The 16,177-nt window shown below is 41.6% G+C and overlaps 2 protein-coding genes across 6 annotated transcripts in view; both read left to right on the top strand.

Annotated features, from left to right (window-relative positions):
* The window catches only part of LOC114466590 (histone deacetylase 6-like), a 17,561-nt gene extending 7,432 nt beyond the window's left edge, over positions 1-10,129 (top strand). For both annotated transcript variants that reach the window (XM_028452143.1, XM_028452142.1), the window contains exons 15-29: positions 359-465; positions 532-599; positions 683-824; positions 4,514-4,642; positions 4,711-4,879; positions 5,953-6,158; positions 6,223-6,415; positions 6,561-6,710; positions 6,769-6,943; positions 7,027-7,145; positions 7,240-7,434; positions 7,503-7,613; positions 7,683-7,829; positions 7,990-8,118; positions 9,685-10,129. In XM_028452143.1, coding sequence (XP_028307944.1) covers positions 359-465; positions 532-599; positions 683-824; positions 4,514-4,642; positions 4,711-4,879; positions 5,953-6,158; positions 6,223-6,415; positions 6,561-6,710; positions 6,769-6,943; positions 7,027-7,145; positions 7,240-7,434; positions 7,503-7,613; positions 7,683-7,829; positions 7,990-8,118; positions 9,685-9,753 — 2,109 coding nt within the window. In that variant the 3' untranslated portion in view covers positions 9,754-10,129. The remainder of the gene's footprint in view (positions 1-358; positions 466-531; positions 600-682; positions 825-4,513; positions 4,643-4,710; positions 4,880-5,952; positions 6,159-6,222; positions 6,416-6,560; positions 6,711-6,768; positions 6,944-7,026; positions 7,146-7,239; positions 7,435-7,502; positions 7,614-7,682; positions 7,830-7,989; positions 8,119-9,684) is intronic.
* Positions 10,130-10,278: 149 nt separating this feature from the next.
* On the top strand, positions 10,279-16,019 carry LOC114466621 (LHFPL tetraspan subfamily member 3 protein-like). Of its 4 annotated transcripts, none has more exons than XM_028452209.1 (6): positions 10,279-10,339; positions 11,681-11,889; positions 12,428-12,632; positions 12,738-12,817; positions 14,157-14,348; positions 14,552-16,019. In XM_028452209.1, exons 2-6 carry the CDS (start codon positions 11,683-11,685, stop codon positions 14,552-14,554), a joined length of 687 nt encoding a protein of 228 aa, XP_028308010.1. In that variant the 5' UTR covers positions 10,279-10,339; positions 11,681-11,682; the 3' UTR covers positions 14,555-16,019. The 4 variants fall into 4 exon arrangements, with proteins under 4 accessions (XP_028308010.1, XP_028308009.1, XP_028308008.1 ...); XM_028452208.1 differs by lacking the exon at positions 10,279-10,339 and adding an exon at positions 10,347-10,552; XM_028452207.1 differs by lacking the exon at positions 10,279-10,339 and having other exon boundaries at positions 10,587-11,889; positions 14,157-14,304.
* The last annotated feature ends 158 nt before the right edge of the window (positions 16,020-16,177 follow it).

Genomic DNA, 16,177 nt, shown 5'->3' with positions numbered 1-16,177 from the left:
TAGAGAGACCTCAACATTGGTTTCCTTCTATAAAACAACAACGACAACACTGAGACCAGGCTTTTGATGGCAAAATTATTATTATTTTACTATCTGGGTCAGAGTTGAATGGTTCCCATGTTGTATTTTGGCGTTCCTCTAAGTCGTATTACGTATATGATCGCATCAATGGCAGTGAGTGAGTTAATAGTCAGCTGATATCAAAGCGGTACTTTTTAAACCTCAATTAAATAACAGGCACCTCCTCACCTCCACTGATAGAGTAGCCATATACTTTTGTCCAGTTGTGTGTGTGTGTGTGTGTGTGTGTGTGTGTGTGTGTGTGTGTGTGTGTGTGTGTGTGTGTGTGTGCATGCAGGGAGGTTATGACCTGCAGGCGACAGCAGAGGGCGCTGCAGCCTGTGTCCGAGCTCTGCTGGGCGGAGCTTGTCCTCCTCTGTCTTTTCCCTCGGCTCCGTCTGAAAGGTACAGAGTGGCGTTATCTTTGTGAGTGGCAGGTTGTTAAAGTGTGTGTGTGTGTGTGTGTTTCAGTGCCCTACAGTCCATCAGCGACACCATCGCTGCTCTCTATCCTCACTGGGCGTCTCTGCACGTGCTCGGTAAGACACGGCCCCCTCCAGATAAGCTCCGCCTCTGCACACTCACACATGACAAAGATCTGTTTCTACTGTTGGCTGAGCAGAGGGCGTCCTATTGGCTGAGGGAGACGTCGTCAAGACAACGGTCAATCAGAAATCTGTGGTGGGACCCGCCCCCTTTGTTTTCACGACCACTGGATTGGTTTATGATGAGAGGATGATGGAGCATTGCAACATGTGGGACAGGTGGAATACTGCACACAAACTACACAAAAACACACACACAAACACATTACGACAAAAATAAACAACAAAACCACATGAAAATCACAAAAAAATACAATGAAAAAATGCAAAAACTAATTGAAAATCACAAATAAAGACATTAAGAGTACAGACAATAAATCCATAACACAAAACAACAAGAAAAACACAAAATATTGAAACAAAAATACACAACAAAATACAACAAAAGAACAAATTATCATAAAAACACAAAATACATTAAAAACACACAATCACAAGAAATTTCTCAAATTGAAAAACAAATACACAAAATCAAACAATATGACAAAAGAGACACAAATAATTGCGACAAAAATACACTAAACTACACAAAATGAATAAAAAAACCTGCACAATAACAAGACAATACACAAAATAATAAAAAAAAATACACAAAATTACATTAAAAATGCACCAAAAAAAACTTTAAAATACACAAATGACTCCAAAAACAAATACAATGACAAAATATACACAATTAAACCAAAAATACACCAAAGAAAAACTACACAAATACATAAAACGACATCAACAACACAAAACTTGATGACAAAACACACAAAAGCTGCTAAAGATGATTTCCAGAGGAAACCTGGAATCTTTGGAAGGAATATGAAGCAGTCGCTGCTCAAACTGGGAGACGTTAAACAGCTGTATGTTAGTGAGCCTTCATATAGGGTGTGGTGCATGTTGGGATTTGTAGTTCATACCATTATCAGTTTTCATCCCAAACTCTGAATTAGTTCAACATGAAGTGTTTTTTTCTGTATCAGTGGACAGTGAAAGCTCTTTGATTAGAGGGCAGTGACCCACCAGGAGAGCAGTGGTTCTCAAGTCTGAGTGTGCCGTGGGATTTTGTGACAACCATACTGTTGCGGCACACTGCCTGAGTGCTCCAAGCGCGTAATGCTGGGTGCATGTGCCACTCCCAGCGCATGCTGGCACATGCTCATATTGCTTGAGTAGTGTGTGGGCATGATTCTCCGCGGCGTACCTCAGCAGGTGAGTGCAATCGCACTGATGAGAGAAGTCACCCTATAAACGGAGGAGAAAGCAGCGTGCCAGTTTTTGGCTGTGCACAATGTAGCTGAGAACAGCTGTTACGTGCACTGCACAATACACACGGGAAAAGGACTGAAACCAAAGGGCTACTGGTGAGCTCATAATGACTGGACTGTTAAAATGTGATCTCAGCATTGTATAATTCATTTGCTGAGTTAATTATCGTTTTATGTGTATCTGAGGGGAAGGAACAGGAATACAGGGAGGTCATCAGGAACTTTGTCAGCTGATGTGAACTTAACCAGCTTCAGCTAAAAACCAGCAAGACAAAGGAGCTGATGATTGATTTTTGAAGGAATATTTCACTCCTGTGAACATCCAGGGTTTGGACATTGAGGTAGTGGAGAGCTACAAATTCCTGGGTGTTCACCTCAATAATAAAGTGGACTGGACCGACAATAAGAACGCCCTGTACAGTAATTTAATTTATGACTCTGTGGTAGCTTCTGCTATCCTCTAGGCTGTGGTCTGCTGGAGAGAAGGGAGCATGGACAGGAAGAGACTCAGTAAACTGATTAGGAGAGCGAGCTCTGTCCTGGACCATTCACTGGACTCAGTAGAGGAGGTGGGTGAGAGATGGATGTTACATCCATCATGGACAACACCTCTCACCCCCTGCATCAGACTGTGGATGGTCTGAGCAGCTCTTTCAGCAGCAGACTCAAACACACACAGTGTAAAAAGGATGTACATTCATAAGGCTGTACAACACCAGCATAGCCTGAAGTGTTTTGTTTTTGTTTTTTCTCATCTGTAAATAATAATGCTCTTTACTAATGTGCATTATCACTCATAGTCATTGTAAAACCCCACTTACCGCTTATTTATATATATATATATATATATATTACTACCAATATCTATCTATTTTTACTTTTTATTGTTTATTTTATTTTTAATGTTTATTTTATGTTTGCCTTAATTTTTTCTTTCTGTATTTGTACACAGCTTTCTGTTTTGCTTCCTCTTTGTGTCTTGGCTGCTGTAACGTGAATTTCCCCACTGTGGGATAAAATAAAGGAAAACTAATCCAATTAAGTTTTTTATATGAGAAGAGGAAAATTGTTTAAAATTTGCTTAAAACCTTGTTCATGTATTTAAGGGCTAAAATAAGTTAGTATTTGAAATGTAGCAAATTTCTCTTTCATAAAATTCAGTGAAAATATTTAATTTATGTATGAAAATAGTATATTCTAAAAGTATTTCTGTTGAGAAATTGTTAAATTAATTGTAATATCTATAAATGCTATAAACATAAGGAAAAAGCTTTCAGGTTATAAAGGTTTTTCACGTTTCTTATCAAAGTAAGAACGAGTGAAATCCTGAGTCAGGTCAAGTTCTTCCTTTTTCAAGTGTGGGAAACCATGACGTTATAAACACTTGACACATACATTATTATTGCAATACTGTATACAACTACACGAAAATAATTTTATTTTAATTTACTACATTGTATGCACTCATTTCACAATACAGAGGCAAACTCTACACCTAAAAACAATTCTTAGAAAAAAGAAAAAACCCACAATATTTCGCTGTTACCACGGTTGCACAGGCAGGAATAATAAGACTGTGACAAAGGCTGTAGGACAACAATAAAACAGAGAAACAGTGAGGGGGAAATGGAGCGCTGTCTTGTACGGTCGCTTGTGGCTCAGGTGATATTGTACATGATATGAATGATAACAAAGGTTGTTTTGCACAATAGGTGTGTTTGGGAACCACTGCAGTAGATTGACAGCCTCCTTGTGTTTAATTGTGTAACGTGTGTGTGTGTAACACGGTGTGTGTGTAATGTGGTGTGTGTAACACTGTGTGCGTGTGTAATGTGATGTGTGTGTGTGTAATGTGATGTGTGTGTGTGTGTAACGTTGTGTGTGTGTAACACTGTGTGTGTGTGTGTGTGTAACATTGTGTGTGTGTAACGTTGTGTGTGTAACACTGTGTGTGTGTGTAACGTTGTGTGTGTGTGTGTACCGTGGTGTGTGTGTAACACTGTGTGGGTGTGTGTGTGTAACGTTGTGTGTGTGTGTGTGTGTGTGTGTAACATTGTGCGTGTGTAACACTGTGTGTGCGTGTGTAACACTGTGTGTGTGTGTGTGTGTGAAACGTTGTGCGTGTGTAACACTGTGTGTGTGTAACGTGTGTGTGGAACGTTGTGTGTGTGCGTGTGTAACATGGTGTGTGTGTAACATTGTGTGTAACACTGTGTGTGTGTGTGTGTGTAGCGTGGTGTGTGTGTAACATTGTGTGTGTAACACTGTGTGTGTGTGTAACATTGTGTGTGTAGCACTGTGTAACACTGTGTGTGTGTAACACTGTGTGTGTGTAACACTGTGTGTGTGTAACGTGGTGTGTGTGTGTAACATTGTGTGTGTGTAACGTGGTGTGTGTGTAACATTGTGTGTGTGTAACACTGTGTGTGTGTGTAACACTGTGTGTGTGTAACACTGTGTGTGTGTGTAACGTGGTGTGTGTGTGTAACATTGTGTGTGTGTAACATTATGTGTGTGTAACGTGGTGTGTGAGTAACATTGTGTGTGTGTAACACTGTGTGTGTGTGTGTAACGTGGTGTGTGTGACCACAGGAACCATCCAGAACAGCCTCAGAGGATTTCTCAGATCTTCCACAAACATCAGCAGCTGGGTCTGTTGGATCGCTGTAGGAGGATTAAAGCTCGTTCTGCTACAGATGACGAGCTGACCCTGACTCACAGGTGAGAGAGGTCATGTGACCAGCACGCTTTGTGTTCTTTGTGTACATCTGTGTATGTTCTGTGTTCAGCCTGCAGCTGGTCCAGCAGATGAAGGCCAGTGCTTCCATGAAGCCCAGAGAGCTGCACAAACTGGGAGAGAAGTTCAACTCCATCTTCATCAACCAGCACAGCTTCCACAGCGCCACGCTAGCAGCAGGAAGTTGTTTCAACGCCGTCCAGCACATCCTCAGTGGAGAGGTCATTACATCATGTTCTCTATAAAGTTAGAATAACTCCAACAATAAGTTTAGCTGTGTAACTATAATCAATAATCTGAAGGGTGATATCATCTGACAGGATTAGCAGCTAAAGGCTACAATGTTGCTAATAGTAGCTGAAAATGCTAATAGCATCTGTTTATGTGATAGCAGGAACTAAAATGCTCTCAGCAGCCTAAAGGTGCTTTCACACCAAACGTGACTGAAGTAACGCAATAACATTAAAATCAATGTAAATTATCTCAAGTTATCTCCCCTCAAGCGACGTGACGTGTAATTTGAGTAAAGCTGAAAAATCTGAACTTTTTAAGCGACTTCAAGTGACAAATCCCTCGACCTTCACTGTTTGCTGTAGCCCCTCCCTGTTCCCTCCCGTTTCAGTGCAGACGGCTGCAGCGGAGGCTGTACAACTTCCTCAGTTTATCAGAGCAAAATTAAAGCGGTTAACTTCTGAAAAACCACAGTAACTACTGATCATAACACATTCTGAGTGAATTCATCCTTTAATATCTCCGTAAGTTGATCATTTAAACCGTAAAAGCGGAGCAAGAAGGAAAATAAGTGATCAACCCTCTCTCTCTCTTTCTCTCTCTACCCTGTCACCGGCCACACACACACACACACACACACACACACACACACACACACTGGTGTTCGCATCACTGCAGCGATGAAGTGGTGGAGTGACCATAAAGCACCGCTATGTGCAAGTGACACATCAGGGGAGATGGAGGCTACTGCAGTGCTGTGGTTGCGTACGGGGTGAAAGCACCTGAAGGCTAACACTGTTAAGCTAATGATCACTACAAAGCTAAAAATGCTAAAAGGCTAAGAGTGTTTCAGTGTAGTTTAGTCCATGATGGCAGCTACAGGCTAACGGTGGTCAGCTGACCCTGCTGCTGAGCTGTGATTGACTGTTACCTTGTTTTATTATTCTATTGTGTTGCACTTGTACTCTTACCACAACTCTGTACAGCACTTTGTGATTTTATCTGCAAAAAGCGCTTTATAAATAAACTACTTACTTACTTACTTACTTACTTACCTGTGCAGGTGACTAACGGCGTGGCCATCGTGCGTCCTCCCGGTCACCACGCAGAGCGTGACACCCCGTGTGGTTTCTGTTTCTTCAACACGGCAGCGCTGACGGCGCGCTACGCACAGAAGATCTCCCAGGATGCACCGCTGCGAGTCCTCATCCTGGACTGGGACGTTCACCATGGCAACGGGACGCAGCACATGTTCGAGGACGATGACAGGTGAGTCGTGTCCACACGTAAACAACGCACCACACCTCTCTCACATGAACGTTTGTCTCCTCAGCGTCCTCTACATCTCCCTCCATCGTTATGACAACGGAGCCTTCTTCCCGTCCTCGGTGGACGCCGCTCCTGATAGGGTGGGCCTCGGCAAGGGGGCGGGGTTTAACGTCAACGTGGCATGGAGCGGCGGGAAAATGGGAGACTCCGATTACATCACTGCTTTTCACCGCGTTGTCATGCCGATCGCTGCAGAGGTAACAACAGATTAACTCACTGATTATAGATTTTACCTGATAGATCTCATGTTGTTTGTCATGATGATGTTATTGTTGTTGTTGATGTTTGTTGATCTTCGTTGTTGTTGTTAATATTAATTATCGTTGTTTTTTTGTCCTTCAGTTTAATCCTGGTCTAGTTCTGGTATCCGCTGGTTTTGACGCAGCTCGTGGTGATCCTCTGGGCGGGTACAACGTGACGCCGGAGGGATACGCCCACCTCACCCACATGCTTCTGTCATTGGCCGGGGGGCGTGTCCTGCTGATCCTGGAGGTGAGCTGTCCAATCAGAGGCCCTAAACCCTGACTCTAACTGTGATGTGTGACATCAGGGCGGATACAACCTCACCTCCATCTCCACCTCCATGGCCATGTGCACCAGAGTGCTGCTGGGAGACCCGCCCCCAACACTAGCCACGCCCCTTCTTCCTCACCACAGCGCCGTGACAACCATTCAGCAGGTCATCCGACACCACGCCCCCTACTGGGCGTCGCTGAGGATCTGCCGTGAGTGGATTTTTGTCCTCATAAATTACACACTGTGTATCTGATGATCAACTACACAGTGTGTACTTCCTGTTTGTTCTCAGTTCCCGAGTGTGTGCGCTCATCTCTTCCTGCCCCAAAGCATCGTCGGAAACGTAGTTCTAAAGCCAAAGGCAGGAATTCTGACAAAGCTCCGCCCCCTGCAGGCCTGGAGGAGTCGATGGTGAAGCTCACATTGAAAGTGAATCATTATTAACATATAAAATATAAACCATTGGCTTAACTTTGGCCCCGCCTCCACTGTGTCATCCAATCAGACGGAGACGCTGGATCAGCTGACTCAGGGATTGGGTTCTCTGGACATTAGTCAAAATTCAGCCAATCACACGCCACCTACATCCACTCGAGTGGGAGGAGCCAAGCCGTGGGTCCGCCTCAGCCCAGAGGAGAAGGCGGAGCCAAGTGACGCCTCGCCCAAGGCTGACCAATCAGTGGAAAGCATTCAGAGCCAGGTGAGTGCTGCTGTTGAGTAATTAGTTTGTTCATTTAGTGACACTGACCTCTCATTGGTTGATCGAAGGAAGGGGCGTGGCCTAATGTGACTACGGCTGAGTGGGCGGAGCCTCAGGAAGAGGGAGCGTGTGGTTGGTCAAAGCAACAGACTTCTCTGGAGCTGGTGGGCGAAGCTGAGGTGGGCGGAGTCTAAATAACCTTTGAATCTTAAAGTTCAGTGTGTGACGTGACCTCACCTGTTGATCAGAGCACGCTGTATGTGGTCGACCCTCTGCCCTGGTGTCCTCACCTGGACGCCGTTAGGCCCCTCCCCCCCTCAGGGATAGATGTCCTGCTGAGCTGTGACGACTGTGGCTCGGACGCAGAGAACTGGATCTGCCTCACCTGCTACCAGGTACGCCCTCAGAGGGTCACATGACCAGGTACGCCCTCAGACGGTCACATGACCAGGTACGTCCTGAGAGGGTCACATGACCAGGTACAGGTAGGCCCTGAGAGGGTCACATGACCATGTACGCTCTGACCTGAGTGACGCGTGTGTGCTCTCCCTCCAGGTGTTCTGTGGACGCTACGTGAACGAGCACATGGTGACCCACGGCGTGGTTTCCCAACATCCCGTCGTCCTGAGTTTCTCTGATTTGTCCGTTTGGTGCTACATGTGTGAGGCCTACGTTCACCACCAGGTGGGGCTGTGTTCTCACACACACAGGGAGAGATTTGTCTCAAAAATATTCACAAATATATCAACAATTTTCACATGTATTTTTCAGATTTCACGTGTCTTTTTTTTACATTTTCAAGTTTTTTAGATTTTCACGTGTTTCTCAGAAATGTCATTGACCCACAAATTACGCATGTGAAAATTGTGGATATACAGTGGTTACGGAAAGTATTCAGACCCTTTTAAATTTTTTATGATGTTTCATTGCAGCCATTTGCTGAAATCAAAAAAGTTCATTTTATTTCTCATTAATGTTACACTCAGAACCCCATCTTGACAGAAAAAAACAGAAATATAGAAATGTTTGCAAATTTATAAAAATAAAAAAAGTGAAATATCACATGGTCATAAGTATTCAAACCCTTTGCTGTGACACTCATATTTAATACTGTCCATTTCTTCTGATCCTCCTTAAGATGGTTGTGCTCCTTCACTGGAGTCCAGCTTTGTTTAATGAAACTGATTGATTGATTGATTGATTGATTGGGGAAGGCACACACCTGTCTATATTAGACCTTACAGCTCACAGTGCATGTCAGAGCAAATGAGAATCATGAGGTTGAAGGAACTGCCCATGGAACTCAGAGACAGAATTGTGGCAAGGCACAGATTTAACCAAGGTTACAAAAGAATTTCTGCAGCACTCAAGGTTCCTAAGAGCACAGTGGCCTCCATAATCCTTAAACAGAAGAAGTTTGGCACTGCTCATCACCTGCCCAATACAATCCCAACAGTGAAACATGGTGGTGGCAGCATCATGCCGTGGGGGTGTTTTTCAGCTGCAGGGACAGGGCGACTGGTTGCAATTGAAGGAAAGATGAATGCGGCCAAGTACAGAGATTTCCTGGAAGAAAACCTCTTCCAGAGTGCTCAGGACCTCAGACTGGGCTGAAGGTTCACCTTCCAACAAGAAAATGACCCTAAGCACACAGATAAAATAACAAAGGAGTGGCTTCAGAACAACTCTGTGACCATTGTTGACTGGCCCAGCCCCAGCCCAGACCTAAAACCTACTGAGCATCTCTGGAGAGACCTGAAAATGTCTGTCCACCAACGTTCACCATCCAACCTGACAGAACTGGAGAGGATCTGCAAGAAGAATGGCAGAGGATCCCCAAATTCAGCTGTGAAAAACTTGTTGCATCATTCCCAAGAAGACTCATGGCTGCACTAGCTCAGAAGGTGTTTCTACTCATTACTGAGCAAAAGGTCTGAATACTTAAGTAATACCATGTGATATTTCAGTTTTTCTTTTTTAATACATTTGCAAACATTTGTACATTTGTTTTTTTCTGTCAAGATGGGGTGCTGAGTGTAACATTAATGAGAAATAAAATGAACTTTTTTGATTTTAGCAAATGGCTGCAATGAAACAGAGTGAAACATTTAAAGGGGTCTGAATACTTTCCGTACTCACTGTATTTGTGAATATTTATGCAAGATATCTCTAGCAATACATTTACACGCTGGATGCTGATTGGCCGAGGGCTCCACAATACCATCATAAACTTTGTTTTCTGCTCCTCAGGTTTTGTTTGAGGCTAAAAACGCTGCGCACTGCGCCAAGTTTGGAGAGCAGATTCCTCTGTGGAGCTGAGATGATGATGATGGGATTCCTGAGCGGCGTTCCCATTGGTTACCAGCAGTAGTTGGCACTTTGAATTCATGTTAAAACCTGTGACACAAAAAGTGAAGAGAAACATGTTATTTTAAAGCTTTTTATAATCATCACCTCAGATCTTTTATTTTGAAGGACAAAGATAATAAACAGGGCTGTTAGGGCAGTTTCCTGTTTTTTTTGTGATCAAAGTGTTTGTTGAAGCACGTTTAAGGAAACATTTCTACAAACTGTGCCAAATTTAACATTTTAGGCAAAAAAATATGTTTTTCCATGTTTGAACAGTTGAGACATGTTTATATCTGATCACTGCTGATGTTTCTGTTAAATTAAAACATTCACAATCAAAACAAGACTTCTGACTGTATTTACTTACTTTGTGACTGTCAAACATTTTTATTTCTAATGTTATAAATGAAATAAATTAAAAGGCCATTAAGAATGAAATGGAAGCTTGTATGTAAATCACAGACGGTGCACTTCCTGGTCTGTCCTCCAGAGGGCGGAGCTTCCCTGTCCGACCTTCATCCGCATCCTCCTCTGCTCGGACACGTGACTGCTGCAGGTCTATGTCTTTCTGCTCTTTTTGTTTTATTAACTCCGTTTTTGTCTGTTTTTAAATCACAGACGTTATTCTGTGACGTCATATTGTCTGATGCTGCCGCCCGTGACGTCATCAAACACCGCAGCTTCACACGTTACCGCCTTATTTTTTTTTCTGCTGTGGATTTATGAGATTTTCATTCATTTCAGCTTCATTGTGCGCGTTCCGTGTGAAGTGCGTGTGTTTTTGTTCTAATCTCACGTGTTTTTCTGTTTTTTAACGTGATTATTTGGATTATTTTTATTGAATGTGATATTTCTCTCCTGTGTTGTTGTTTACTATTTATTCTACCGGATGTTTCGTTACTTAATGCATGTTATGTGTTTGTATTATAAATATTCATATTGCGTAGATTTGACAGGATTTTGTGTAAATGCCAGTGATTTTGGAAGAAATTTCTGATATTTTTTCTGTGATCTTCGGGTTCTGCTCAGTGTTACAGACTAACATTGTTCATCACATCACTTTTTATCTGAGTCTCGCTTTTGGGTCTTATACAGCGTGTTTTTCTGTTAGAAACGTTAGATTTAACATGTAGTTTCTGTAGGTTTGTGTATAAATGTCAACAATTAGTTTACGATGGATGAACGTGTGTGTGACGATAACGAGAAAATGTTTTGGAAAGTAAAAAAGACAAAAGCATCATCATGTGTTTATTTGACTTTAAAGAGAAACTAAGCACAAAAACACTGTTTTACGTGACGTAGCTGAAATCTTGACATTTTATTCAACGTATTTAAATTAAACCCCCCACCTTTTCTTCCTGTGAGGCGGACGTGCTAACCCCTATTCCACCGTTCGCCCAATTTGTCAAATTTTGTAGTAAAATGTGAGAGTGAGTGCCCTCTGTGGGTTAAACACTGCTATTGTAAATGAAAGTTTCTATTGGCTGAGAACAGAGGTTTGTGAGGTCTTGGAGGCTTCTTACATCACGGTTAGCCACGCCCCTATAAAGACGAGGAATATGAAAGCCCCATCGCAACAAAACTTAACCTTCATTTAAAATTGAAAATGGTAAATATTCTTTAATGGAGACCACTGAGAATTGAAAAGATAGGCTCCGCCCCTTACACATCATCATAGATAGTGATGTGTCAGATGGCGATACATGGCCCCTCCCTCACTATGGGACAGTTTCCTATTCCTTCATTAGTGTTAATAACTGTACAGATCACGGCTGGATATCTGAATGTTTTATTTTGTAGGAGCATCTCAGCCTTTACTTTGAAAGCTGTATCAATCACAGAGAAACAGGAAGTGAAGGTTATTGCTGTGTTTGCATGTTCTCTCTCTCTCTGTCAGTGATGTGCGCCTCACCCGCCCTCTCCGACTTGTCCGACCTGTCCCGTCTTTATCAGACAGAGTTTGTTCGCAGCGCGCGGGCCGTGGGCGTTTTGTGGGCCGTGTGCACGCTCTGCTTCGCCGTCATTCAGGTGGTGATTCTGGTTCAGCCCGCATGGATCGGAACCTCAGATAGTCCTCAGCCCGGAGGAACCCTGGGACTGTTCCAGGTACTTATCCTAGCTTAACTTATCCTGGCTTAACTCATCTTAGCTTAACTTGTCCTATCCCAATTTATCTTAACCTGACGTATCCTAACCTGACTTACCTTAACCTAACTTATCCTATCTTGACTTATCCTATCCTGACTTAACCTACCCTGACTTTTCTTATCTTGACTTAACCTAACCTAACTTAGCCTATTCTGACTTATCCTATTTTGACTTATCCTATCCTGACTTAACCTACCCTGACTTATCCTATCTTGACTTATTCTATTCTGACTTAGCCTATTCGAACTTATCCTATCTTGATTTATTCTATCCCGACTTATCCTATCCTGACAGCCTTTTCTAACTTATCCTATCTTGACTTATTCTATCCTGACTTATCCTATCCTGACTTATTGTATCTGGACCTTTCCTGTCTTGACTTATTGTATCCTGACGTACCTTAACCTGACTTATCCTATTCTGACTTATCTTATCTTGACTTCTCTGGATGTTAGTCATCCTTCCTTACGTTGCCTGTTCTGTGTTGCGTTGCCAGGTTTGTCTGGACTCAGGCTGGCCCGTCCCAGAGTGTCGTGGTGGTTTATCGTCTCTGTCTCCGTTGCCGTCCTTCCAGTCGGTGGCGGTGCTGGTGTGTGTGTCTCTTTGGGCCGTTTGGACCAGCGTGGTGTGTCTGTGTCTCTTCAGGTTCTGCAGCGCGGCCACGGTTTATAAGATCTGTGCCTGGTTACAACTCAGCGCTGGTCAGTAGCTACTGACACAACCTGGTCCACCTGCCCTCTGGTACTGACCCATAGAGAACGCATTAATGTGTCTGTGTGCGTGTCTGTGTGTGTGTGTGTGTGCAGGGTTCTGTTTGGCTCTGGCTTGTGTTTTATTTCCAGACTCGTGGGACAATCCTGAGATGAAATCTCTGTGCGGAAACACGGTGAGCGTTCACACTCACACTGTTCATGTTCTAACGTTAAACTGTGGTTAGTTTGATCCTGGATCAGCTGATCACATAGAGGCAGCGCCCCCTGCCAGGGTTGTGGTCAATTAGAATTATAATTGCGTAATAATCATTAATTTCAATTATGACATAATTGTAATTGAAAAAAATCTGTTGCTGTTGTAATCATATTTTAATTGTAATTGAGTTCAGATAATTGTTCTCGTTGGAGTTCATATTATTTTTCAGTGATAATGACACGTATGTCATCTCATAGGGGCAATGTCAAGGATGTGCAGTCGACCTTTTTTGGAGCCAAAATGTCAAGGTCAAGGTCGCGTCAAGTGTCAAAAAACAAATTTTTCCATCTCTATGAATATTTATTGTACAAGTTTGATGCTTATATTCATGAAAAGCTCATTTCAAGTAGAGTATTTTATATAATTGGACCAAAGCTGTACAACCTACCAGTAAAAAGATTGGTGAGGTCAAAGTTCATGACATCACAATATAACTTGGCCACAAATTGAGATCCAGTGCTCAGACTGGTACCATTGAACAACAGACTGGTACCATTGAACAACATTTCCTTTCAAAGTGTGACCTTGACTTTCACTCAAGTTCATTTTTAAGGTCAAGGTCAGTCTTCTGTTTTTCCTGTATTATGACTTTCAATTTAATTAGTAAAAAGAACAAACTTGTCAACAAATCCAGATACAGGTTGTCATTTTTGCCAGTTATTTCCAGGTATTGTCTACTTAACTTTGTAATTGGCATGAAAATTCTATAGAAACTGTCATTTACAATTTAATTACATGCAAACCATGTTACAGTTCTGTCTTACACACATACGTAGTTAATAATTGTTTTTAAAAAAACTTACCTGTCACTTGCCTTCAGGATAATTTTTTTTAAAAATAGGGGTATAGTGACAGAAAAAAGGCTCAGACGCCCACTCCAAAAATATTAATACCAATATTATCATTGTTTAGGAAGCCTAACAAGGTACCCAAGAGATGAGAAACTGATTAGATGATGGATAATATTCATTAGTGTATTTTACAGCTGATTTAATACATTGGTCAAACTGACCCCTTAGCATTAGAGATGCTAACAGAAAGCTAACACAAGAGGATGTTTTACGTTTAAACATATTGACTTTCAGTGCAAAAATAATAATTGTAATTGGGGAAAAGGCAGTTCACCATAATCATAATTGAGTTGTAATTGAACATGGATAAATAAAGATGTAATTGTAAATAAAAAATGTCATTGACCCCAACCCTGGCCCCTGGGCCCCTGCTGTCCTGACGTTAACCTGTGGTGTATGTGTCAGGCGGGGAGCTTCTCTCTGGGTCGCTGCTCTGTGCACTGGGCCTACATCCTCGCCATCCTCGGCATCCTGGACTACGCTACGTTAGCCACGTTAGCATTCGTCCTCGCTAACAGACAGGATGCCCTGCTGCCGCCCGACACTCAGGAAGGTGAGAGAGGGAGGGAGGGTCACTACTGCCCCCTACTGTTAGAAGTAACATTAAATCCCCTTCAAAATAAAAGCACAGATCTTTCATGTGATATTGATGAAATCAGACTAAAGAAAGGTGTGTGTGTGTGTGTGTGTGTGTGTGTGTGTGTGTGTGTGTGTGTGTGTGTGTGTGTGTGTGTGTGTGTGTGTGTGTGTGTGTGTGTGTGTGTGTGTGTGTGTGTGTGTGTGTGCGCGTGCGTGCGCAGTGACCTCAGGGCTGCTGATGGAGGCGTGACTTCTGAGACGAGGCTTTGATATGTCACCGTGGTAACGTCATCATAAAGACACCCCAGAGCTCCAGAATGAAGTGTGTGGGAATAAACTATGGTCAGATTCCAACGGAAGCTTAAAATATAGAGTGTCATATATAAATTCATATTCTATTTTACTGCTAATGTTTCGCATTTATTTAATAATAACTAAACTGTATTGACACATCCATGTTTTGGATTAGCATCAGAAGACTGTTGTGTTCAGTGCTTTACTAATAAAGTTAATTGAAATGGAATTAACAGATATTATATATTAAAAAATAAATACATATTTAAGTTATATTCAATATATTAGCTATAATATATGTATTTTATGTAGTTTGTTTGTTTGTTTTTTCATAAACACACTGTTAGTTTCTGGCTAGCTTGTAGCAGTTTAGGTAAAGCTAGCTAAAAATATTAGCCTATAGTTATAAAAAAATGCTACAAAAAGAAAAAAGTTACAAAGTCAAAATAATTTACCGTAATATTCAACAAGTGCTTTCATATAGTTTATAAAGTGTTTTTAAAGTGAAATAACAGAAGTTAGCAAATGTTAGCCTAGTTTTAGTTTCCTTTTAGCTTCCTCGTTTATTTAGGTTATTCAGGTTCAACTTCAAAAAAATTGATTGAATATCAGTTTTTAGTCTGTCTGTAGCTGTTAGCTTAACGTTTAGCTTAGCTTCTAGTTAACTTGTAGCTATTATTAGCTCAGTTAGCCTAAGGTTTAGCTCGTTGAATTAGGCATTTTAATCCCAAAGTATGAAAAATAATATAAAGTAAAACATGTTGCCGTAATGTGAACAATATTATAACAAGAACAAGTGAAAAAATCTTTTGTTTATAAAGTGGTTAGTAAAAAACATTTTAGCATGCATTAGCTTAATTTTACCCTCACACTATTGTAAAGCCTACCCTTAGTGTTCAGTTATCAGTATCAGCTTCAATTTGAGTTCATAGAAGCTTAGGGAAGTTAAGTGTTAGCTTAGCTTTAGCATAAAATCTGTTTCACTTTAGACTTAGCCAATAACAGATGAGATGCTAATAACACTTAAACCAGCTTCTAGCATCTGAATTAAGCTAGGATACCTTAGGGTGACCACAGTTTGACTCAATTCAGTTTTGTAAATGTGTTTTTGTCTTTATAACAAAGAATAGACCCTTTGATTGTTTGTAAACATTGTGATGTAATTTGTTGGGCGGGGCTTAGCCTCGAGGCAAAGCTACAATTGTCTTCGTTTTTTCTGAGCACAAGTGTCCGCTGGAATCCTATAAAACTTTAATTTATGTCCACCAACATACATCCTATTCTAGCACCCAAACACACAAGACGACATTGTAAAGCTGTAACATTACTAGCCTCCAGTCTTTAGCCAGCGGCGTTTCCTGTTTTAGCCTCCAGCCGTCACTCATGATGTGGGCCATTAAGGGGTCTATAAATCAGAGGTAACTAAAGTATTATTATAAATAAAATATAATAAAGTAGGAAACATGAAGATGAAATTAATCAAGTGTTAATGTGTTAATAAATATTGTCTGTTTTGTATTTGATGTTTATGTTCCACCAAAATACAAACATTC

The sequence above is a fragment of the Gouania willdenowi genome, chromosome 7 (genome assembly GCF_900634775.1).
Source record: "Gouania willdenowi chromosome 7, fGouWil2.1, whole genome shotgun sequence".
In the NCBI taxonomy this organism is placed as follows: domain Eukaryota; kingdom Metazoa; phylum Chordata; class Actinopteri; order Blenniiformes; family Gobiesocidae; genus Gouania; species Gouania willdenowi.
Note: the sequence above shows the minus strand (reverse complement) of the source record. Positions and strands in the feature narration are given on the sequence as shown.